Genomic DNA, 27112 nt, shown 5'->3' with positions numbered 1-27112 from the left:
AAATGAATAAGAAAATGCACATAAATTCTCTAGATATTACATAAATCGTTAAACTGGTATAAATTTGTATAAAGAATAAAAATTTCATGTAGTTATAAGGTGTTTTCTTTTTAGAATATTTTGCATATATTTTTCATTTTTTTTTGAATTTAAGTAGAAAAAAAAAAAATTCTGATAAGAAAAATTCATTGATTTCATACAACCTACTTTACAAGTTTTAAAACATACTTAATAGCGTTTTAATAGAAATTGCAATGAATATTGACTCTTATCGTAATGGTGTTTTGATTTTACGTTATTGTACACGTATACTTTTAATTTGTTTTCGAAAAGAAGCTGTTGTTAACAACAACAGCGAACATTTTGATTAAATTACCAAAACAAATTGCTAAAATTCTAATTTGTATTAACTTAATAATAACAGACATCTATTTCTAAACATCATAGTTAGTTATGGTAAATATTCTTCGATATAAGTAACCTTCTCATACTATTTTAGTTGGGAAGGTTATATTCCACCATTTTGTTTGTTAATTTTCACTTAATTAGAATTGAAACCGATATGATGATACCTAAGTTAACATGAGAAAATTATGAGCTTCATTCTATTACATAAAATTGTTTACTAGTCTATTTCTGTGGGAAATACCTAATTATTTATAATTAATATAATTTTTGTATAAATATAAGTCAAAATTTTAATGAATAAATTAATTATCGTCAAACCAAGCAATAAGAAGTTTTTCATTTAAATTATCTAAGAAAAGATATGAGTTTCCATTCCAATAATTATATTTTCCATTAAATTTCTTTCACTTCCAGAATACTTTCTGAATACTGTGACTGTGGCGTAAAATTTGCAATGTATCATATTCTAAAATATATATTACAAACTTTTGACATTGAACACCGTTCTAGAATGTACCGAATATACGCAGTCGTAATATAAAACAAAAACCGAACGTGTAGCGAAAAAATTGGAACAGTTAGTACAAAACTTATTATTGGATCGTTATTATAAAGCTTTTATATTATTCTAGATAGTATTTACGTTTTGAAAGCCACGTACATTTTCTTTTACTCAAATAAGAAAATTGAAAAGTAACTAGCATGAAGAAAAATTAGCAAGAAGAATGAATGCTTCTTTCTGGCTGACCATCTAAAGTTTATATAAAATTTTACGATAAACACATTTTTAATGATATTTTCATTGAAACTGGTTAAAAATTTAATAACCTCATAATAAAATTTTTTTTACATTTTAATAAAAATCGTCATAATTTGTCAGGAACTAGTTCCGATTTTAATTTATTTGGAAATGAAAAATTTACAAAAAGAAAAATTATTTTTTTTATCACATAAAATTATTTACAGAAAAAAAAATTATGAGAGAGAATATTAACTTTTTAAAAAGCAATAGTGAAAATAATAAAAAACAAAAATTTCTTTTATTACTTCAAATTCAGAGTTACCATATGATACTATCAAAAATATTAAAATTTATTTTAGTAAATTATGTTTTTCCACTTTTATTTACTTTTACATAAAAAAATTTCAAAATAAATAAAATTTTTTTTAATTTTATTTTCATATATTGAAATTCTTCTCTTTTAATATTTTTCTAACATACACGTACATAATTTATACAAAAAAATTGAGCAATTGAAAGTTTTCTAAAGAATTTTTTTTTGAAGAATTTTTTGTTTTTTGTAGTACAACGCAATTTATGAAATTAAATTTTAAAATAGTGGAAGCATCTTTATACAATAAATTCTCTAAATAATATTAAAAAAATATTTTCTTTTTATGTTTTTATTGATTCTCTTACTACAATATTATTATTTATTGCATTTTAAATAAATTTTAAAATATTAAATTTAAGTAATAAGAAATTTCTTTTTGTATTATATGTATGTATATGTACATCAATAACTTTCATTTCAATAAAAAGTCAAAAATTTATATTTCGTTCTTATTCAATTATATTTTACTAGAATATGCTTTTCATTCATCAACACACCATAATGCTTCCATACAACATTTGTTCTATATAATGTATTGACTTGGCAATAAATAGCACAAAACAATTGCTGTTACAATAGTAATGTTAAAAAATATAATAACAATGAAAGAGATATCTGATGAGGGCAGTGTTATGAATGGTGGTATTTTAAATTTTCTCTGAATGATTTTTATGAATTCTGAAAAATCTAGAATCTTGTAGCTTTAAGCAAACATCTGATGCTGAAAAATTTCAAGGAAAATAGTGATGGTTTGAATAATAAAAAATACATTGTATGCATATATCCGAAAATTTTAAATGTTTTTCTTAGTAAAATTATGATATCTGCGAATTATCCTAAAATATAAAAAGAATAATATAAAATTTCCCAAAAAAAATTCATTTATTTTCCCATAAGTACGTCAAATGTGTAAATGAGGAAGTGTACAGTAGTTCAAATGCAATTTACCTCAAAATTGATAACACTGCTGCCTTAACACAAAAAAATAAATTCAATTAAACACATAAGTATGAAAACGATACCTCGCCCCTTATTGTATGCAATATTCACGATAGTAAGAATAATAAAGTTATACAACGCAATAGTAGTAACAAAATTCATCGACATATTAAATTTTCAATTACATTATTGTAAAAGATAAAGCAAAACTATGCACTTCATATTATTATGTATAAATTTATAATATTATTGTATAGCTGATTAATAACTTGAAAACTATATACAAAAGTATAAATATTTGATTTTCCAATTAAATTAAATTACACTATTCGTGAACTTTAAAAGTGTTCCGATTAAAATAGGAGAAAAATAATGAAATAAAAAGAATATTAAAGTAAGTATTAAATAATAAAAATATGCTGTTAAGACTCATTACAAATTTTCAATTTAAAAATCCACTTATACCGAAATCTATAATAAAGAAGTTTTACGTGATCTTGGGAGACTTATTATTAAATATTTATTTTGGAATTTTCTTTAAAATATCTTGTAAAATATTCTTTACAAACATATGAAAATTCTGAAAATTTTATTGTATGATTGTAAGATTTATAAAACCTGAGTAACAGTCCGTATAAGGGTCTTTTGTGCCCTACTACACCTGTTCGAGATCCATCGCCCTGATATATTCGAGGCACCTTGTATGGCGCAAGGATACAATTATTTGTTAAACTATGCAAATAAACAACATCCGGAAAGTGAAAGATGCACTAGTGACTAGTTCAACTAATATTAACTACACTAATAAGCTTTAAATTTGCAAGTTATTAAGAAAATTTAAACCTTTTCAATTTAATATTGATATATCATATATTATGGCAATAGTTCAGAAACACATCCTCATATTAATTTATATTCAGGGTCTAATAAATTGTCATTGAATAAAATTGTTATAATAACAATAATGAATTTCATGTAACAACCTTCCATAATCATAAGGACATATTTAATAATATATATTTATAAAACAACAATTAAATAATTTTAGTAATTTTCCTTTAAGTAGAATTACTTTTATTATACTGCACAAAACATACGGTATAACAAGGAATGTAGACAAAACATTTTGAAAACAAAAGAAACTGTTTTCTTCTGTCATTTCCTCTTAATAAAGTCTGCACAAATCAAAACTTCGTATAGCATACAACAGCTGTCTTAGAAAACAAAAACAAACTAAAATGTAAAAATGAGAAATAAAAATTCGATATGAAAAATATCAGGACGTCTTGGTAGTGGAGCACTAAATTTTCTTTCCTTTTTCTGGGAAAAAAAAAATTTTTTTGAAAATTACAAATTGTGTGATATTATGAAGGTAAACAGTTATATTACAATATTCGAAGAAGAATCGAAAAAACTATAATTATTATAATAAAAAGGATAAAATAATTTTTATTCCTTTTTAAATATAAAATGCTTTCGCAATTCCTTTTTACTTCTTCCTATATAATACCTATTTTTAAATTCTTATTTTGTTGTTGATTCATCGATTATTAAAGAAAGGATTATTTTTTTGCTGGTTCCTGTACCATTTCATGTTTAGATTTTTTTGGAATAGTAATATAAAGTAGGTACACCGTATACATATGTATACATTCATTCAAAAAATTCTTTTATATGTAAATAAAATATAATTATATATCACTATACTATATACATATTTATGTAACTATATACCAGCAATTATGTATTAGATGGTAATATCACACTCTATATAATTTTATAAATTCAACTGCATTATATTCTCTTAATATTTGGAACAAATATATATATATATATTGTATACTACTTTCTCATAGCTATTATCCTGATGATGTCTATTACCATTATTTGCAGATGTTCTATGCACGTTTATAAAAATTTATTCTTATATTTTTATTACTCATACACAAAAATCTATAAAAAAATATATAGGAAGGTAAAGAGAGAAAGAGTTAAATAAAATGACAACACTAGGAGAAGGAGACTAATAGTACAAGGCTATATAGTAGTGGTATAAAGTGCTAAAATGTATAAAAATTAAAATCTCCAAATTTAAAATATTAGAGAATCGAATATCCTTGTTAAATTCACATAGGATCTAATATCGTATATAATATTAATATTATGGAATATTATAATATAACATTATAATAAAATTATTATCGTTTTTATCTAGTTGCCTATACAAAAAATTGCCTGAAATAGATATTAAATAGAACATGAAAAAATAAAATATGTATATATATTACATACATATATACATATATATATATATATATATATATACATAATACGTTAATACAAAATTTGAATATATACATAAAAATTATGCATATTAAAATACAAAGCCCTAAATATCATACAAATGTACAAATGTATTTATGTATATATACATATAAAAATGACCAGTTAAAAATATACTAATAATAGTAATAGTATAGTAATATCAATAATAAAAAATAATAAATTGATATGAAACTGGGGAGAAATCACAAGGTATACCAAAAACAAAAACAAAAATGGTTCATAGGGAAGAGGATAGAAAAAGGATTGGAATGAAACACAAGGGTGACATAATTTTGTTGAACTTTTTTTTCATAATTTTTGTTAAAATTATGAAAAAACAATTTTTACATCGGGTTATTTTCGTTTATACAGTACAAAACTTATTATATTTCAAATATATTTGGTTTCATTTGGTGAGATCTAAAATCTGTTAAATTTAAGATAATCAGGAAAATGGCCAAGTTTTATACACAAACTTAATTTTAAACATAATTATTATTGTATAGTTTTTAACTAAATGAATAAAAAAATTTTTACTTGGTTCCGTGGCTTTCCTTATTTCAATGCCAAGAATTTTTTAGTATAAATCAGCTAATACTTGGAAAATATAGTGGCATTCAGTTTCGTTCGAGTTTCAACCTTGAAAGGGGATATCGAGGACAGCAAAAAATTATTATATCATATAACTGGACCGCCATCCGAGCGCTGAATTTCTTTTGAGTATATTCCGCGGCGCTATGGAGCTATCTTGAGAAACTCAATGAATTGGATGGACGCGGTGGGGTCACTTTGTTCTGTGTGTCAGGTCAGGTGGCGTAGAACGAAATAAGGCAACTGATGCACTGGCGGGGAAAATATTCACCGGGGCCTTGTCGTGTTATTGCGAATGTCGGAGTTACCTCAGTAGACTGGACTTGATAAGTGAAAACTCTTATCATAATTAATTGTGATAATTAAATGTGAACAACACAACAGGAAGTTGAATTTTAAAAGATTGTACTGTACATTTTCTATTTTCTATATTATTTATATTGTATGGCATTATAGTTTTTACTATATATAGTATGTTATGTTATAGAATATGAACAAAAATTTAAATTTGAAATAAAATATTAAATTTGTAAAATTGTGATAATATTTTCAAAATCCCAAATAATATTTTAACAGATTTTCAGCTGTGTTTTTTTATGCCTGCAATTATGTATATATATACATAGACTTATGTATGTTACTTGCTTTTAAAAATATTATTCGTTATATCTATTATTTTAGTTATGAATTATGAATGTGCATGTGAACAAAAATATTTTAAGGACAAAGAATTGTAGTCGTAAATAGAGCAATATAATAGTGATTTTGAATTAGTGTTATCATAATATTGCATGATTCATTGAATTTGAAACATTGAATTTGGACATTAATTTTTTTTTTAATTTTTTGCATTTTCATTTACAAAATTGTCATATCAGACAAAACGATAATATGGACATTTTTTATTATAAGAGTAAACATAATCCGAAAAGATACAATGTAACTCAAATGATTTCATTTTGTTACTATTAGATTTTGTTATAGCTCGTTTATTTTAGTACACAAATTTAATGTAAAAGATTTGAATTGCAATTAAATCTAAAATTTAAATTTTTTAACAAATTTTCACAACCATAGTCCCAAACAAACCAAACATATTTTTTTTTTTTGCAAATCAACTCATTTATGATTCCGAAATTCCCAAAAATGTTGCTGATATATTGAATTTCAATTATTTTTAGCAATTTCTATTAATTATTACAAAAGTGGAAGGAACAGATTAAGAAATAACTCTAAAATAATAATAATATCAAAAAATTGGGTATGTTAATCGATTGGATAAGAAAGGTGGAAATTATAAGAGCATCGATTAAGAAAAATCCAATTTTTTAGTATACCAATCTACTATTAAAAGATGAAATTTTAAAGATTTTTTCAATAAATAATCAGTATTCTATATGATTACCTTGCAATATTAGATATGGCCATATGATAATAAAATTTTTTCGCAAATTATTCTGAATTGAATAAAAATTTTTTAATTAATTACCGATTTGAATGTACAAACATTCTGACGTACTCATATTTTTAATGTTTTGCACCAGAATTTTATTCTCAATTAAAAAAAAAAAAAATTACGAGTATTATGAAAAAGGCCAGTTATATGGGTTTTTATTTTTTCGCGATGACCTTAGGATTAAAAATAATAATATGAACATTCAAATAAAGTTGAAAATTTAAAAATCAAATTTAAAATATTTCCTCATGAAATTGGATTACAAAATATCAAAAAACTGAAAAAAAGTTAAAAACAGAATATTTTTTAAATCTTTTTGTTTACTTGATATAAAAATGGTAATGGAAATGATTTAATTAATTTGTTTTTTTTTTCATTTTGTCCATGTTTCCTGCAACAGAATCAGAATTATTATGCAACGCATATGTACAGTTTTATTGGTGTATATATAGCGCATTAAAAGTTAAAAATCGCGACGTCAAAAACATTTTCGTATTTTTTGTTTTTTGTTTATTTTTTAACCCCATTTTCCTTTCTGTTTTAATTTTTCATTTGTATACGTCATAATATAACTATATTGAATTTAATGATTTTTCATTTTCCCTTTAAATGTATACGAACACTTACAGAAAATTCACTTTATGTATAGAATCCTTAGTTTTTGTTTTTTTTCGATTTGCAATTGCAATCAAATCTTTAATTTAATAACTGAAAAATATAGAAAGCAAAAACGATTGTAGAATTTCAAATATTGAATTTATATTTCATTTGATTTTCGTTTTTTGGAAATTTTCTTGTGCACCCATGACCTGATTAAAATTTATTCAATTTTTTATTACAACTATACATAAGCATCAATGATTTTGTATTTCCGTTTTTTTTTTTTTTCATTATTTTTTGGCTATTTCCCACCCTAAAATTTTTGTCATTTTATATTTTGTTTTATTTGTAGGGTAAAAAAATGGAATTTTTCTTCAATGGAAAAACACAAAATATAAAAAATAAATGATAAAAACAAGAAGAGAGAAAAACTGAAAATCCGATCGTAATTTTATTTGCCCTTTAAATCTATTATTGACTTAAATCATTATTGTTCAACATAAATTGAAGCATTCACTGGCGATTTATGATTTTTTGTTTTGCTATTTTTATTTCTTTTTATTTTTGCTCTGGTTTTTTTGAGCTCTGAAAACGTTGAAGGTCTTTCAATAATGTTCATAACCCGATATTTAACTTAAAATTTATAACATAAAATTTAAATTGATCATAATTTTTCCTTAGTATATATTCAACAATATAATAGTAAATTTTTATAGTTAGTAGTAAAGAATAGGGTCAATAAATTTTTAAGAATAAATAGAAGACTTTCATTTTCCGAAATAAAACGAGAATTCAAATTGTTAATAATAGATGTATTAAAAGTGAAATTAAAAAGCTTATGTATTACCTATTCCTTCTATACATCGGATCAATTCTGTAAATCTAGTCTAATAAAATGTAAGAGCTATTATAAAACATTCAAAAATATTATGCAGAGAAACAGAAGTTCAGCATCGCTCAATTATTATTATAAAAGAAACCTGATTTTGTATAGAATAATTTCGAAGAATTTAAATATTAGATGAGAAAAAAATTCAAAAATTGAAACAATTTTCCTGACAACAATTAATAAATTTAATGGATTGAAGGCATTTCACTCTGCAGAACGAAAATTTTTAAAAAATTATGAATTTTTAGCTGTATACGAAATAGAGAAATTAAAAAATTCTCTTTAATTTCAGTTGTGTGTTGGTATTATAAAATTGGAAATATGAATGCGGGGCAGGGATAAAATTCGAAATATAAATGCAGCTGGGATCTTCTATATTATTTAAAATTTCAATACACTTATTTTTATTAGGCACGACGACGACAACCTTAAAATTGAAGACCTTCTAACAAAATTCTTAAATTTTCTTATAAAATTTTTAACTTTCTCTTTTCTTAGTCTTCATAACTTCATTAACTGAAATATTTTCATTTCTAATGAGAAAAATGATGGTACACAAAATTTTAATATTTTCCATTTTTAGTTTCTCATCACAAAACAAACGTTTTATATTTTTGTTTTTTTATTTTTTATTTTTTTTTTGGGTCACATTAATAATTTAAAAATTAAATCATTCTTTTTTTTGTTTTTTTTTTTGTTTTTCTAAAATGGCGTAAAGTTTAAAATTATGTTAAGTTTGTTAAAATCTGTTCAGGTGAAAAAAAAATTATTAACAATCATAAAGTTTCATAACAAAAAAAGAAAAAAATAAGAAAAAAATGAAAATTTTTCAACATTTACTTTATTCCTTTTTTATCACAATATTAAATTATCATGAAACATGGCGTCAAGATTTTTTTTTTTCTGTTTTTCTTCAATTGCAACGCTAATATAAAATTCTTATATTGTTTTGCTGAAATTAAGGAAAAAAAAAATCCTCAATTTTTGACAACTCACCATTGTTACAGAAATATCCTTGTTTTTATAACAATGGTAAATTCACAAAATGAAAATATGAAAATTAATTTTACGTGATTTTGTTTATTTTTATAATATTATTTTCTTTTGTTGTTACTTCATTTTATTGAGATCCCAAAAATTTTACAATTCCTACAACATGACACAGTTTTCGGGCTAATAAATTCATAATTTTATTTATTAATAAATATTCATAAACCTAGATCCATAAAATTGATCTAGGTTGAATTCGTGTTTGCAGTTCTAACTGCGTGAGATCTTGTAAGTTAAAACTGCACTTTAATTGGCGTTACCAACAAAACCTCCGGTGTTAAAAATTTTGATTTATATTCTTTACTAATTGAGTTTTGTACTAGTTGAGGTTATGCATATAAAAAAGTAGAAAAAAAATTTTATGTTGTCGATTTATGCAAAAGATCTGCTATCTTTTGCAGTTCTACCAACACAAACGGAATGATTTTTGCAGCAAATTACAAACACGTGCTGCCATTACAAATCTTTTCGAATTCAAACCTATTGTGAGTTTGACTCTACGTAGTGAATTTTGAAGCTACGAAATCACAGCTAATTTTGTCGTAAAATAATTTTTTTAAAAAAATAATCAAAACAATTGGCTGGATCCCATGGCTGATTCGAGTAATACAATTTTTGTTTTTAAAAACTAACTTTACAATTTAATATCATTATCTAAAATTTTCATATTTACTATTTTTCTTAAATATTTCTGTTGCCGGAAATCTTTAAACTATATTTTACATAGCTATTTTTCATATTGTATGTCTATATGAAAATTAAACTGCTTATACCTTTTTCAACTACATATCTAAATATTTCCCAAAAACACTGAATAATATAACTGAATTGGTTCTCATTAAAAAACATTGTGTTTCGACTCTTTAAAAAATCTTTTATATTAATAAAAACCGTATTGTTATATCTAAATTCAAATACCACTATAAATTATATTATAAATATAATTATGTATATTAAAAATTAAACAAAAGGAAAAAAAAGAAAAATCTTTTCAAAAACAGCAACATTTTTAAGTTCTTAAAAACTTTATGACTTCAAAATATTTCTTAAGAAATGATTATGAATATTTAATACAATCTACATATACAATTTATATACATAAATATATTATATAATAAAGAAGTAAGGATAATAAAACAAAAATTTATCTTGGACAACAATAAAACAATAAAACAGCAAATTTTCACATCTTTCAAAAATTTTTCATTTTTTTGTTTTTTCGATTTTTTCATTATCGCGCATTGTTATGTTTTTTATCTTCATTAAAAACAATAACGAAAACATGAAAACAAAAAAAATATAAAAGATAAAGAGGAAATTTTCACTTTGTATATTTTTGAACAAGTCTCGCGTAAATAAAACCAAAATCTACAATATTATATTTATATAAATTTATAAGAGAGAGAAAAGAGAAAATGATAATAAATGAAGAAAAAAAAAGGTGCTGGAGAGGGTGACAAAAAAAAATGTAAAAACGGACAAAAATAATAAATAAATTCTAAAATGGTTCCCTTTTATTATTATTTTTTCTTTGTTTTGTTTCATTTTTCTATTCTATTCTATTCGGTTCCGTTATTCTTTTCCTTTCTTCAGATTTTTTATACAATTTATTTTATTTTATTGACTTAGTAGCGTTTTTCATGGTCCTGTTTCATTATGTTTTGAAAAAAAATTTTCCTCTTTTTCTTTTGTAACAATTTTGAATGAATTGTCAACGAAAGACTTTAAAATAAAAAGAAAATAAGACAAGAAAAAAAAAACAAAATAAAACAACATAACAGACAAAGTTTTATGAAATTATTTTGAGAAAAACTTATTGACGCCCAGCAGGCATCTTTTACTTTTTTTTCTTATTTTTGTGTTTGTAAGTGGCGTTCAAATTTTTAACAAATTATTCTATACAAAATTATGTATTTATATCCGTTATACCTGACACAAACTTAAAGAAACTATAAATATAAATAAAGAAAAATTAAATGTATTTAAAATTTAAGCAAATCATATAGAAGAATTTAGATTATGAGAACGTCATATACATACTGCTAATAGTTGCAGCAACAATAACGTTAATGTACGAACAATGCAATAGCTGAGAGTAATGTATAAGGAACGTAAATTTTAGAACTAGTATTTTAAAATATTAAAATGCATACTTGTTATTATAAGAAAAAAATTAGGTAGAACGTTTTCATATTAGCTTTCATATGAATACAAAAAAAAATAAACAGGACTTATTTATTGTCAAAGTGATAGAGAAGAATATCATGCTGGTAGGTGACAGAGACCGGTAATGCAAGTTATATGTGAAGGATGGTAATGCAAGTTGATAAAGCAAGGTTATTACACATATTGATGATATCGTTTTGTCGATCATGGAGTAAGCATTGCTTACATCATATTGTATGTCATTTCCCATGACATTTTTTTTTTAAATTAGTTTGTATGAAAATAGTTTATTAATCATTAAATGCGGATTTGTTATATTATGTCCAAATGTGCAGTGAAATTATGGTACCGGCTCTTCAATAAAATGGTCGAAGATTCAAACTCTAGTCAGATAACTATAAAAACTTTAATCAATAATATATTTTCTAATTTAATTAAATTCAATCTTAACATTTACATACACTTCCGAAAAATTCTCAATTTTTCAAAATAAAGAGCATAAGTACAGCTACATATATTATGACGTAATATATTCAATGGAACTTGATTCCAAAAAATTTGTTTTGTTGTTTTCCATAATTTTTTGATAAGAATACAAAAAAGATAGAAAAAAAAATTTCTGAAAATTTTGAAAATTAAAGTGTTATTGGCCAATTTGTTTCCAAATAAAATTTACAATTTTCGAGAAATTATTTTCAATAGAAAAAGAATATTTTCGTTTTCGTTGAAGTTTCAAATTTATTACCCATTTTTAATACGTAAAATTATTCGGTTTTTTTATCCTTTTCCATTAATAATTGAAAATTTAATTTTTACAGCACTATTCCCAAGTTTATTTTAAACTAAAAATTTTAGTTAGCAGTCAACACTTTTGCTTACCTACTTGTTCACAACAATAAAATACCAAAATCTAATTTTAAAAAATTTTGTTTTCCTAGTAAAAGCAATTTGGAACATTTCCTTTAATTTTAAATATTTAAAATAAGGAATAAAAGATTTCATCTTCATTTTTACAGAGTGTTGTTTTAATTTGAATAGAGTAGGAGTTGTTTTTTACTCTGATCCTGATGGCAAGAAAAGGAGTTAAAAATAAAAGGGGTAAACAAAAAATAAGAAACTTTTTTTTTTTTATTTTTGTTAAAATTTATTTTTGTTTTTTGTTTCTCTTTGTTCTTTTTTGTTTGCAAAACAAGAAAAAAAAAACTCCTTAAAAAAAAAAAAACAAAATGTTAAAATTTTAAATGCATTATTACAGAACCATTACAGTTACGACTCTATAGTACTAAAAACAAAACAACAATTGAAAGATTGGTCTTTTGCTTCTTATATTTTTTTTTTGTTTTTTTTTTTTTTTCGCCAAGAATCCATTGTATACTGCCATAGTCCTCTTGAACTTAATTTGTAATGAAAATTTGAATAAAGAAAAACACAAAACCCCCAAAGAAAAATAATAATAAAACAAGTAGGCAAAATCAGAGTAGAAAAAGAAAAGGAGGAGGTTTCAGAAGCTTAAAAAGCAATTCATTTGCATACTCAAAAACCGATTAATTTGCACAAAAAAAAAAATTAAGAGAGAAAAATAAAAAAGAGAAGAAAAGTTCTCTCAAAATATTTTTAAAGTTTTTGTTTTGTTACAATTTTTTTTGTTTTTTTTTTTGTTTTGTACAGAAAAAGTATGAAAATAAAAAAAGATAATATCATAAACAACCAAAAAAATAAATAAATAAAATCAAGTAAAAATAAAAGTTAAGAGGGCGGTATGATGGCGGACAAAAAAAAATACGAGTATCCTCAATTTTCTTTCTTCTTTTTTCTCTTTCACATTTTGTTTTTGTTTTATTCTATTTAGTTTCTTTTATTAAAAATACATTCCAAAACATTAATTTTGTGTATATTTTAGCAAATTTTTCTGCATAAACATTAAAATAACAGAAAAAACAGTAAATTCTCAATAATTTGAAAAGGCAATCACATTTTTTCTCTTAATTTTTTTCAATAAATTGAAATATTTTTTCACAAGTAAATGAATGTTTCCTAATGTAATTATTCTCTGTTTAAAAATAAATAATTTGGAAAATTTCCATGATTCGGCTAATAAAATATTTTTATGATTGCAAACAGTAGCAACATTTTATTCCATGGAATTTGTATAAGAGAAAAATTGCAAATGGAACCAAAGAATTTTCATAAATTAATTTTATTTTAAACATTGATTAAACCGCTTTATGATTTATTTGTCATTAAGTCTGAAATGGAACGCGTCAATTGGCTTTACGTTAAATGGAGAGAAATTTTGAACTTACCTTAAATTAAGCATATAAGAAGAATTAGACGAATGAAAACGTTAAAATTTTATAATTGCTCATTTACAGAAAATCAGAAATTGGTTCTATATAGAAGCAATTGATAAAAGTGACTTATTTTTGTTTTGGATAACCATTTTAAATTATTATCACGGGCAAGATTATAATCGAACACCATGCAATAGTAAATAGCATACTAACAATCTTAAAAATTTTTGCCATTTGAAAATCTCATTATTTTAATTCAGAATTTACTGTTCTTTATAGTGAAATATAAAAGCATTTTACTGTAATATAAAATAAATAAAATAAAAAAATTGTTATTACTCAGTTTGTTAAAATTTTTAAAAAAATTTTAAGATTTTTATTATAAAAAATTTCCTGCCATTGTTTTGTTTTTCTGCTCTAAGTATAACTACCCCCATTTTTATGTACTAACTGAGACTAATTATTCTCATTGCTTTGAATATTTTTTTTCAGTTTTTGTTTTTTTTTAATAAATTAAAAATAACCTCAAATCTTAAGTGGTGGTAATTGTGTGCGAAAAATATGTGTCTGGAGATTTAACTATATACCTCTCACGTTTCCTCATGCTACATAACAAAACTTCCATTTTTTTATATAATAAAAAAATTAGTTTACCTTTATATCCTTTTTAAGTATATTTTATTTTTTAAAGTAATATTATAAAATTTTTTTTTTTTCAAAATTAAATTATAATTTTGAATGGTTATGTCTGGCTATATAAAATAAATTTATTATTCAATTTTTTTTTTTTTCGTTGAGGCCTCTACATCTAAATAGCTGCTATGTTGTTATATTATTACATGGTATTAGCTATATAAAGAAAAATTATATCCTTTTTGTTTTTGTAAGATTTTCCAGTGCCATCAAAATTAATGTTTTGAAATACAGCAAGAATAAGGATGTGAAATTCTTTAAAAATGAAAAAATATTAAAGAAATAATTTGCTTGGAACGATCATAGAGCTAAATGTATATAAAGAAGAATCAAGAGACAACTAAAATTGTGTGGTAAAATAAAACAGGAGTGTTTCGTATAAGGTGGCAAGTAAATTCAGGGATGATTCTTTGATCAATTTCCAGCAAAAAAATGTATGGAGGGAGGGGGTGCAGATATACTTTTTTTCAGCTACAGTCTGCTAAAAAAAAGGTATCAGATTTCTTGTGCATATAAATAAATGCTTATAACTTCGGAATCATGCGGTAAACACGAAATTAAGACAAAACTTTATTTTTAGAAAAATATGCATATATATCTAGTTTTATTGTATTATTGCTATAATTATGAAATTTTGTAAAGCCGAAATGTAAATGGATTTAATTGAAATTTATGACTGAAAATCCAAAATTTTGAATATTAAATTTACAAATTAATTGAAATAGTTGCGTTCTTCCGACGTTTTATTTTTTACGGTAATTTTTATATTTCAAAATTTTAATAAAAGAAATTTATTAAATTTTAAGTGAATCTATGAATACAATAAAATATTTATCGAATAAGTTCACTTGAAAACAATAGTTGGAGCAATAAGGTCTAGGAGGACTGGGCTCAAATTAACACCGAAGATTGAAACCTAACCAGATTCAATAATATGGTTGACAAACAATCTATAATATTATAAAATCGTCATTTTTCTTTAAAAAAAAATTAATTTTTAAAAATGTTGCATTAAAAATATTTTAAATTTTGAAATTGCCAATAGCTTTCTATTTTTGAATTTAAATACTACAAAATTATTCATTATTATATTTTCAAAATGAGAATTTCAAAGAGACTATTATAAATTTCTAAAAAAAATTCTTATACTTTTTGTATTATAAATTTTTCATAAAATTTGATAAAGCTATTTTGAGTAAAACTAACTATGAAATCTCATGTATTATAACAAGAAATGCCAGTATATTTTTGCTTTTACGAAAAATATTTGGAATTATTATTTTAATAGAAATTCTGAAATAATCAATATAGAAAAAAAAAATAAATTAACTTAATTAAAATTGAATTGTAGGGAGATTTCGAAATATGAATGAATTAAAAATAAATAAAAATAAATTTTAAATTCCAAGTTCAATTAATTTTAAGTTTAAAAATTTATTTGTTTTACATAATATATAGTTGAAATAAAATAATATCCATATTTATTTATAAAAAAAATATTGAATATAAAAGTTAAATAATATTGTATCAGGTTCAGATATTATATTGCCCAACAAGACATACTAAAATTTTTGAAATCAAAAACCTTATTAAAGTTCAATATTATAAAACAAAATTTCTATACCTATGTTATATTTTATACGTATAGGAATTACGTTTTTTTCAACATGAAGATTCTAATACTCCCAACTCTTCTAAAACTCTCTCAAATATACTGAAGAAAGAATGAAATAACAAATATCCATATAGAATTTGTTTTTCTATTTTCTCTATTTGTATATATATGAGTTTTTTTTTCAAAATTCTATCATTGTATTGGACCTAACATTTTACCGATTTTTATTGCTCTAAATTAAAGTTTTATATAAATAAATTATTACTGTAAATATATATAAATATTAACAAGGATTACTAACAAGGATTGCATATACTAAATGCATTTTTATTCAAGAAATAAAAAAAAAATGTTACAAGTACAAAGTATACATATTTTTTTGTTATACATAGGTAAGTACATAATATTATGTACGTATATCTGTTACATATTATCGTAAATGCATTATTTTATATTTTATAAGAGAAAAAATATCCTATTTTCTAAATGGGGTAAGTAAGTATTTAAAATACAAAATAAAGAAAAATAAATACATAAACAAACAATAAAAAAATGAAATAAAATAACAAAACAAGAAGGGTAGAAAATTATAATTTTTATACTTTTATTTTTAAATCCTAATTTTCATGAACCTTAAGATAAAAACATTCCAGTTTTCATTTTGATTTTCATTGTTTCCATAATATTTACTTTTATTATTATTTTTATGCTTTAAAATATTGTAGTTCCTTAATATTCATATAATTCATAAACTACTTTAAAAATAATAACAGAATACTCGTATATATGTATATATTTGAAATCTTTTCATTTAAATTTTGACATACATTTTACGAGTATAAAGTGTTTTAAATAATATACATGTGATATTATGTACAAATAACATTTTTTATACAGATTGCTTACAAAGCGTTTAATAGCAAAAATTACTGTATGAAATATTTTAGAAAAATTATGTAAAACACAATTAATATCCGAGATTCACAATATTATTTCCAATCATAAATTATATTAGAAAAATTGAGTTACCAGACGCTTATGAAAATATTTACCGGAACAAGCATATTAGAGAATTTAAAGTAGAACAATCAAAATTGAGACATTCACATTTATGTAATCAGAATTTTCTAATGCATTAATGGACAATTTTTAAATGTGTCTTGAATTGATGCATGATTTTTGGACTTTAAAATCTTCATAAGAATTTCATAAAATTTTGTTTCAACTAGATTTGTAAGAGAAACTTTAACCCTCGTAAAATTTGATGAAATAAACCAAATACATTCCAAATTATAACATTTTTCATTTCAAAATGACTGAAATATTACTCGAACGCTAGATTAGGATTAATTTTATTAATTCATTAGACAAGGTAATTATACAAGTGATATAAAATTTATCTTTTTTGAATAACTATTTAAATTAACATAATATTTTTTATGTTTTACTCTATGTAAATAAATTATAATATTATAAGAACACACTGTATAAAATGCAAAAGAATTTTTAAATACCATTACAATAACATAATTATAATAAATAAACATAAAAACAAATATATATATATATGTAGGTACATTAAAATCTTTACCTGGTTTATATTCAACATTTCCACGATACCATACAATTTGTGCAGCTGGTTTTGCATTCGATACAATACACGTTAAAGTTAAATCCTTATTTTCAGTCACTTCAACTTTTGAATTGTGTTGATATCCTTGAATTTCAATTGATGATGGCGGCGCTATTAAAGAAAATATAAGAAAAAACAAAATTAAAAATAAAGAATATACATAAATATTGAATAAAAATAAAAAAATATTTTCTTTTTTTTTAAAATTGCAAGCATGATATTCATGTATATATGTATGTAAGTACTTGGGTACAAGAATGTACATCCATACAAAGCATACATAGTATAATTATGTACCATATACATATGCACATATAATGTACATATAGGGCATCTTATGATTTTGAAATAAAAGAATATTATAAAAATAAAAAAACATATTTAATTATTCAAAACAAAAACCTTAAAAAATATTTTCAAATATAAATTTTATATGCATGTATGATGTATAAAACATCTTTTCTATATACGCATATACACATTGACTTATTGTATATAAAATAAAATTTATAATTTTACGGTATAATGCGATCTTTTACATTTTTTTTATTTTAAACTGCTTAAAATATAAAAAATACAGTGAATTCTCTGTATGAAAATTATTTAGACCAAGACAAAACAAAATTTTCCGAGTAAATAAAATATGATATTTTTAATAATAAGTTTTATAATTTGCTCAGCCCCATTCGAGTCTTTAAATTCCCATTAATTGACAATATTTAGGGTTGTTGAAATGCGGATTTTATTCATGATTATCCTGATCATGAGCATTAAAAATAGATTGCAGTATAACATTTATTATAATATACATCATAATTGGGCATGATCAAATAATATTTCATAGAAATTTGAAAAATTGCTGTTTCAAAAACAAATTTAGTCCAGAAATATGTAGGTAAATAAAATTCTGTACAGAGAATAGTCATATAAATAAAAGACGAAACCCCACACTTATATTTGAAATTATTATGTTTTGGAAGCATTTTATACCGAGACTTCACCACCTTATTATGCATATTTACACTCCATTTAAAAAAGAAGGCTTTATATCATTTTTCTATATTTTGTGTTTTTCTTTTAAGTTTTTTATACTTTTTTTTATATATACTTCTTCCTTTTCACTCCTATAGAATTTTTAGAAACAAAAACAAAAAAAATAATTCAAAACAAAAATTAAAGATCCGTTTTGTTTCTTATGTTTAGAATAAGATCTACATTTATATACCCTCTCATATATATAGGGAAAAATAAAAAAATTAAAAAAGAAAATAAAATAAAAAAAAAACTCATAATAAAATAAAATATTTTACTGTTAAAAATCCTTTGATAAATCATTTTTAAAAGGATGACAAATAAAAATGAGAGGATAACAACAGGCAGATCACGAATTTATTTTAGCACATATTACAAACATTTATACAAACATATTATGTGCGTACATTATCTTTGTAGGTTTATTTTGTTATACACATAAGTATAAAATTTGAGTATTTTTTTTTGTTATATGGCATGTATAACAGTTATATTATAGTATAATATTATTATAATAATATACAGTTAGATAGAAAAGCTGGTTTAAAAGTTCAATGGATTGAGAAAAATACCAAAGAATGAAAAACAAAAAAAAATAACAAAAATAGTGAAAGAGAAAAAAAAAATTGTATTTTTTAAATTTTAATATTAAAATTTTATATATAAAATTTTTATATTCTTCTCTTTCACACTCTACTTTCTTTTATATACATATTCTACTTCATACTCTACATATAATCTTATTTTAGTATTCAATTTAAAAATATGAAGAAATAAATAAATAAAACAAAACCAATTTTTTTTTTCTTCTTTATCATTTTCTCTGTCTCTCTCTTTCTGATATATCTCACTCTTTCTCTTTCTTTTATAATATTATTTTTTATCTGAATAGAAAATATTATTTATTTAATTCAGCATAAATAATACATTGTGACAAATGTTCATGAAGTTAATAAATTATTAAAAAAAAAAAAAATTAAAGAAACATGGAAAAAAAAAATTATAATAATAAAATACAAAATGGATGACAATAGGATAAGATAAAGTAAAGTTAATATAATCGGGTTTTATCATACATATTTATATGTACATATATAAATCTCATACCTCCCACCAATGCTCTGAATGATTTCAAATTGCAAAAAAAAAAAAAAAATTGAAGAAAATTCTTTTAACGCTTATGGAAAATTTAATAATAAAAAATTTTATAAAACATTATGAAACAAAGAATTTTAATTGGATATTTATGGAATTACCCAGCTGACTTTTAATCTTTCAAAATATTTTATGTAGCTGTTATACATAAAATACTTATTAAAATACATATATATATATATATATATATATAAAAGAAAATGCAAAATCTGCAGATAACCTTGACTGATGTCATTACAAAACAAGAAGAAAAAAAAAACAAAAATAAAAAAAAAAATGAAAAAATAAAAAAATTATTTTAATGCTTTTATTATTAAAGGTGTGATCTTTATGATAGCGCTAGCTTACTTTCTAACAAACAATGTGAATCGTGATACGAAATTAAAGTGACAAAAGTATAAAACAAAAAAATTCATTTTCGTTAAAAGATAATTTAAAAGAATAATTTTAAAATGAAAAATTTGAAAAAAATTTTTTTTTTCCTTTATTATGAAAATTTACGGTATGAACAGACGCAAAAAAATTAACGTGAAATTTAAAACAAATTTTATTAAATTGAATTTAAAGAAATGAATACAAATTTCTATAATTTTTATTTAGAATAAATAAAATATATTTCATTAAATTTAATTCATAATATTTAAATATTATTCAGCTGAATATATCACACTTGAATTTGAGCCTCAAAATAAGAATATTGTAGTTTTAGGTCTCTATTTAAAATATGGAAGATTTTCGCTTTGAAAAAATTTGATGAAATATCATATAGCGTCCCTTGTATATACAGAAATTTTTTTTGACTTGATTATATTTCAAACAATTTGGTCTAGAGTTTAATTTTAGAATAGCACTTTAATGAAAAATTTCATAAAGATGCACTGCAACTCATATTATACAAATTTGTAGTTAAAAGAAAAAAAAAACCAAATTATAAAATTTCACTTATTAAATTAAATTCGTTTCTGTTATATTGCCAATTGTTTGAATTCAAAATAATGAACAAATTATATAATAGTTATTTATTAAAATTTTATATAATATTTAAAAATTTTCTTTATTGCCACTTCTTAAAGTTTTGGCCAAAAATATTATAATAAAATACTTATAATTTTTATTAATAATTCAAAATTCATAATGTCATTACCATAGAATTCTTAAAACAAAATGGGAGGTTACCTATTTTTAGTATCATCATTATATAATTGTATATAACTAATAATATAAATATTATAAAATTACTATGTATGTCCAATGGTTTTTCAAAAAAATTAAAATTATAATAAGCCTTTCCAAAAATTCAATTTGGTTTCAAATTTTTTTTATATTTGTATTATATTAATGATTTGTATATGTATAGGAATTTTTGTATAAAGTTATTAAACGTGCTCGCTGAAGACTCATTGCAATAGCACTCCTATAAAGTAGTACACTTTTTTTCTTATAACCACACAATATATACATATATAATAATATATGCAAGAACAATTAATATAGTCTTCCTTAAGGTCATATAATACTCTAAACAGATGGCATCCTATCTGCTTATAACTCTTGATTTCCCTAGCCTACATAAAAAGAAATACCTTAGGCTAGAAGTTATGCACATTTATTTATGCTCTACACATGTTAGCGTTCCTTTTACTAATAAGCCAAATAACAGACACTTTAAAGTACTTGCACAGAATTTCTTTTGAACTGTTATATTTACGAATATGTTTAGCGAACACTCCAAATAGTACTGATGTTATATACACAACAATAATATATATTTATATTGCGTATAATCAAGAACGTTAAAAATTCTATTTAATTAAAATTTTTTCAAAAAAATTAATTTTCCATCTTACTAACCAAAACTAATCTATTGAAAATTTTCTTAAATTACTCTCTACGAGTATTATACTTTATTGTTTTTTTTTAATTAATTTAATAATAAATATAATTTTTGTGCGAAAAATAAAATTTCATAAAAAAAAAATCCAATACTTTATATTATACGATAAAAATAGAGTACCTATTCAAATTATAATTGGCAATTCTATATTCTATATTCATTATATAAGTTTAAGTATTCAAAATTTTTCATAATAACATTTAAATGATCCTTTGTAATAGAAAGATTTCCTTAAAACAATTAATACTTTTGTGTCACCAAAATATGGATATAATATTTTTTTTTTTTTTTTTTTCATTTTTCTCTTTTTTTTCTTCTTTTCACAAAACATTAATTCGAATGATATAAGTGACAAAAAAATTTAGTACTTAGTACTTAGTATTTATTATAGGATCATAATGAAAAAATTTTTGCAAAAAAAAAAAACTTTTATATATTGAGATAATTTCAATTTAGACAATAAAACTTTTATATCCTTTCACTATTTATATACATATATGTGTGTATGTATACGTTTACACTCAATATATGTAGTCAACATTATAAAAAATTTGTATTTAAATTCACAAGTGCTCTTTAGAAAAAAATTATAATTTTTCTAAGAAAAAAAAATATATATATATAAATTTTCTCTATAATTCTCAACATTATAATGAGTCTACATACAAATATAATGCTTTCCAAAATATATCAATGTTTCCTTCCCAAAGTTGCTTAATTTTTTTGTTATATCCTTTTTTTTTTTTTTGTTATATTCAAAGTATGATAATGATGCATATTGTTAGTTCATATTATTTTGCATATATACAGAAATATACATATTATAAATTTATATAACATGTATACGTTCAGTATATTAGATAAATATAACAGATAAAATCGGTATAATACATATACACAATATGAAAGAATAATAGCAATTTATATCTGAATATTGTACAATATGAAAAGAAAATTTTATTTTTGTAAAATATTCTGGAAAACTTTATAAAATATAATTACTTTAGAAAAAAGGGCTCATTTCCATGTTATGTGCTCATATTATATATTATACATATATACAAGTATTTATGCATATACATTTTATACCTACTGATTTTTAATATAGGTTTGAAAATTTCTTTCTAAAAATAAGACAAAAGCAAAATCATTATTCTAACACACAAAATTTCATAATAATACAAAAGAAATATTAAAAGTAGTACCTATAATGTATTCAAAGGGTTTTTATTATGATCTATAATTCGAAACTCACAAAAAATTTTTTTTTTTTGGTTTTGGCAGGAATAATTTTTTTTTTTTTATAAAATTTTATATTAGTGTTCTTTATAAAATTTGTATAACAGATATACATATAAAATCACAATATTCATAAAAAAAATTTTTATTTTCTTTTGTTATATAAAAAAATTTCGTATATGTATAACAATTTCGAGTATCTGTATTAATTAAATTTTATTTTAAAAATTATAATTTAATTTTTTGTTTTGATAAAAATTTTTATTAGTTAGCATAGGTTAGCACCATTTTGTTTAGAAAAAGTTAACGAAATTAAATTTTATTGGCAAAGGTCTTCATCATTTTGATATTCTTATTTGTATAATTATGTATAGAAGTGTTATTATAAGCTTAGAACATTTTATATTCAATTTTGAAGGTTACTTTTAATATTAGTGTAGTGTAATTAATAATTATGGCGTATTCATTTATTCACATACACTCATTGTAAATAAGAGAATACTAATTACTAAATGAATCACCTGTACGAGCTATAACTACACACACGTATGTAGATATTGAATGAAAACGAAATTTTTCTACTATTAAAAACTGTTTCATCTGTTATACAAATTGGAATTCATTCTACATAGCTATATAAAAGCTAAAATACACATTTCAAAATTATTTTCCTAACCTAAATTTTTTAAAACAAAAAAATAACCTACTTATAATATTACTTGCAATATAATATAGTCACTTATTATAATATTATGTCATATACTAATTATATGTAGGTATGCCTTTCTAAAATAAAGGACTTCATGATCCTTAAAGTATTAAATAATATTTTGTTTGTGAATTTTTGCGTACATTTTTAAATAAAAATAAATTTTTTTTTCATTCAATATCTTAGCATCTATGATTTAATTTTTCTATTTAACCGTATACCACATTGTAATTGTTGTAATGGAACAGAGTAAAAGAAATAATAAGAAACCTTTGTATGCTAACTATCTATTCATTAAAAAATAAATTTTAAACTATGTATTTAAAAAAAAAGACTCCTCTCTTCCACTATTCTTTTTAAAACTCTTAGAACTATGTAGATACACCACTTCAGATACCTATTAAAATATAAGGTGTAGAATATATGAAAAATACCAAAAGAAAAGTTGATATAATTCGAGTGTCGTAAAGAACCGTAAAGAACAGAAGAATAACTCAAAACAAAATAAAAAAAGAATACAACATAGAAAATTTAAAAATTTTCTTTTATTAAAAGTTTCTCTTCCTTTATTCACCATTAATTCTACAGGTTATAATATTATAAAAGTTTAAAAGATTGAATTGAATGCAGATACCTATATACACATGCTGGTACATCTATATATCAATGTACATATACATAGGTATAACGTAGATAGCTGGTGACTACATATCATGTTAAGTAAGCAGACATAGAACATAACCTGCACATAATTTAAAAGAACAGAAGATTTTTCCTGCAGGACTATTTCTCTTTGTGTTAATCTTAGTAAATAATTTAGAATCCTTATGTATGTCGCAATTCATTTACTAAAAAAAAAAAAAGAAACGAAATAAATCCTAGGAAAAATTTTATCCATTGAAATTTTTCCTTTTACAAACTATTCCATTCTCTTAATGTTATTTTTAGATTATTCTTTTTATTTCGTTTTTTTTTTGTCTCTTTTCTCTATTATTTTAAAACAGGAAGTTGTGTCGTTCGACTTTAAGGTTCTTTTTTTTTTTCATCTTATCTCTTTTTTTTTTTTTTGTTAATTATTTTAAAGAAAAGACATAAGTAATATAATATGGAATGTGTATAGGAAAATTACATTGAAAAGGATTTTAATCAACAGAGAATAGAATGCAAAAAGAAAAAAAGAAAAACGCAAAATGTTTGCAGGGAAATTAAGAAGTAAGTAAATTTTTCATATAATAAGAATAACTATGACGGAAAAGTATATAATATGAATAGTTTTCCATATGCTTCGCGTTTTCTTCACTTTTTTCATTACAAATTGTAATCAGCTTGAATACTAAATAATTTTTTCTGTTCATTTTGTCACATACACATACATTCAGGCGTACATAATTATGTATGTATCTATAGTGAATATATTCCTATATGTTTCACCTTCTGGGCATATAAATGCACAAGAAAATAAATTTAGAATTTTATAAGGTATAAAAATTAAAAGAAAACACAAATTGTTCAAAGGTTCTTTTAATTTTTCAATATATCTATACAGTATACTTAAAATATGTATATATATATATAGGGATGTTTGTATGAAAAATATTAAAAAAGTTCGAGTTCAGGAAAATAATTTGCATTTAATATTAATTTTCATAAACGCATACAATAAATACATTTACTAATTTTACATAATATTTCTTAAAAGATTTTGGGGAAAATGCATGGTATACATGTAATAATTTACCACATTATGTAAGGAATGGAATATACTTTTAGATATAGAAATGATTTTATAGATTATTATAGTTTGAGTAAAATTTTTTTTTTTGAATATTATTTTGGTAATTTTATGTATGGCATTTATAAACAAATATTTCTTCTTTTAGGAAAACAAAACCTTTGTATAATTTAGAAAATAATTTTTTTAAAAATTTAGTTTTAATTGATCATTAGGTTGTATTTTATGGTCTCATTTCCTATCAAATTTTTGAATAATAATTTTCATCTTAAAACTTTTAAATTTTAAATTTTACTATGATATGCATGGTACGAATCTGAAAGAAATGATGAAATGAAGATGATCGTTTTCTGACAATTTTTTTTTTTGTAAATTATTACTCTATAATTTCCATTTTAATTAAAATTTTGTTTTTAGAATTTTTAATTAGAAAATTATTACTCTTTTGTTCTGTATTCGTAAAATTAGAAACCATGTGGCATAAACTTTCAACTATAAGAATAAATTTAAAATTCGAATCTAAAAAACTCTGATTTTAAAATTTAACAAAAACTATACGTATAAATTAAAAAAATTTTCAGAAAATATAAAATTAATATTAATTTTATATTTTGAAAATTCAAGAATTTTAATTATTATTAAAATTAATAAAAAAAAAAATATTATTAAAATTAATTATTCCATAAATTCAAGTACCAAACCACTTTTTATATTTTATTATTAAATTGTGGGCAATAATAATATCACCTACGAATAATTTTCTATAATTAAATTTTATTATAATGAAATTTATGTAAAAATTTTTAAGGGAATCCTTTTGGGAAAAATTCAATTCTTAATTATTAAATCATCTTGAGTAAAAAAAAAAAATTTGTAATAATTATCTTTAGAAAATTTTTTACTCCCAATGAAATACATAAATTTATTTTTACCCACCTCATTACATACAATAGATGAGATTATGCGATGGCACCAAATTTCGAATGTCGAACACATTTCTCGTAAACGCGTGTATTTTAAGTTCAACTGAACCGTAACTGTTTTGATGAAATTTTATATGTGAGTTTAAAATTTTATATGTGAGGTGACGAATTTTCTGGAAATTTAATATTTAAATTGTGGATATTAAAATAATTAATATTTTGGAAATATCAGAGTCAGGAAACCGAATCGGATTCCGGCCGATTTTACATTTTTTATCATGTCTACGGAAAGAATTAATAGGGCTTCTGGAAATTTGATATTTAAATTCTGGTTGAGTTTTGAAGCAATTTCAATAAAATAAGCAATACAAATTACGATCGGTTATGTGCTGACCACATTAGATTTATTTTTCTCTGTTACTTTTCTTGGAAATATAAAAATTATTCAAGAGAAATATTTTTCATTTTTTTATTTATTTTGATTATATTTTAAAATGAACTAAGTTTAATAATTTTTGAGGTCAGTAAAATTAAATCAATAGAAAATATCCTTATAAAATGATCTTAGAAATATTTTTAACTTACACAGAAATATAATTGAAATTTTTTCAGAAAAATACAAAAACAAAATGAGAAGATGGGAAAACAAAAAAAAAA

General features: G+C 22.2%; 1 protein-coding gene across 1 annotated transcript in view; it reads right to left on the bottom strand.

The window, feature by feature from the left end:
- The window catches only part of LOC129606636 (nephrin), a 504217-nt gene that overhangs the window by 235353 nt on the left and 241752 nt on the right, over window positions 1–27112 (bottom strand). Inside the window, exon 3 of the mRNA XM_055517050.1 lies at window positions 17730–17882. Coding sequence (XP_055373025.1) covers window positions 17730–17882 — 153 coding nt within the window. The remainder of the gene's footprint in view (window positions 1–17729; window positions 17883–27112) is intronic.

The sequence above is a fragment of the Condylostylus longicornis genome, unplaced genomic scaffold (genome assembly GCF_029603195.1).
Source record: "Condylostylus longicornis isolate FDR11 unplaced genomic scaffold, ASM2960319v2 ptg000020l, whole genome shotgun sequence".
NCBI lineage: Eukaryota > Metazoa > Arthropoda > Insecta > Diptera > Dolichopodidae > Condylostylus > Condylostylus longicornis.
This window is presented reverse-complemented; position numbering and strand designations above follow the sequence as displayed.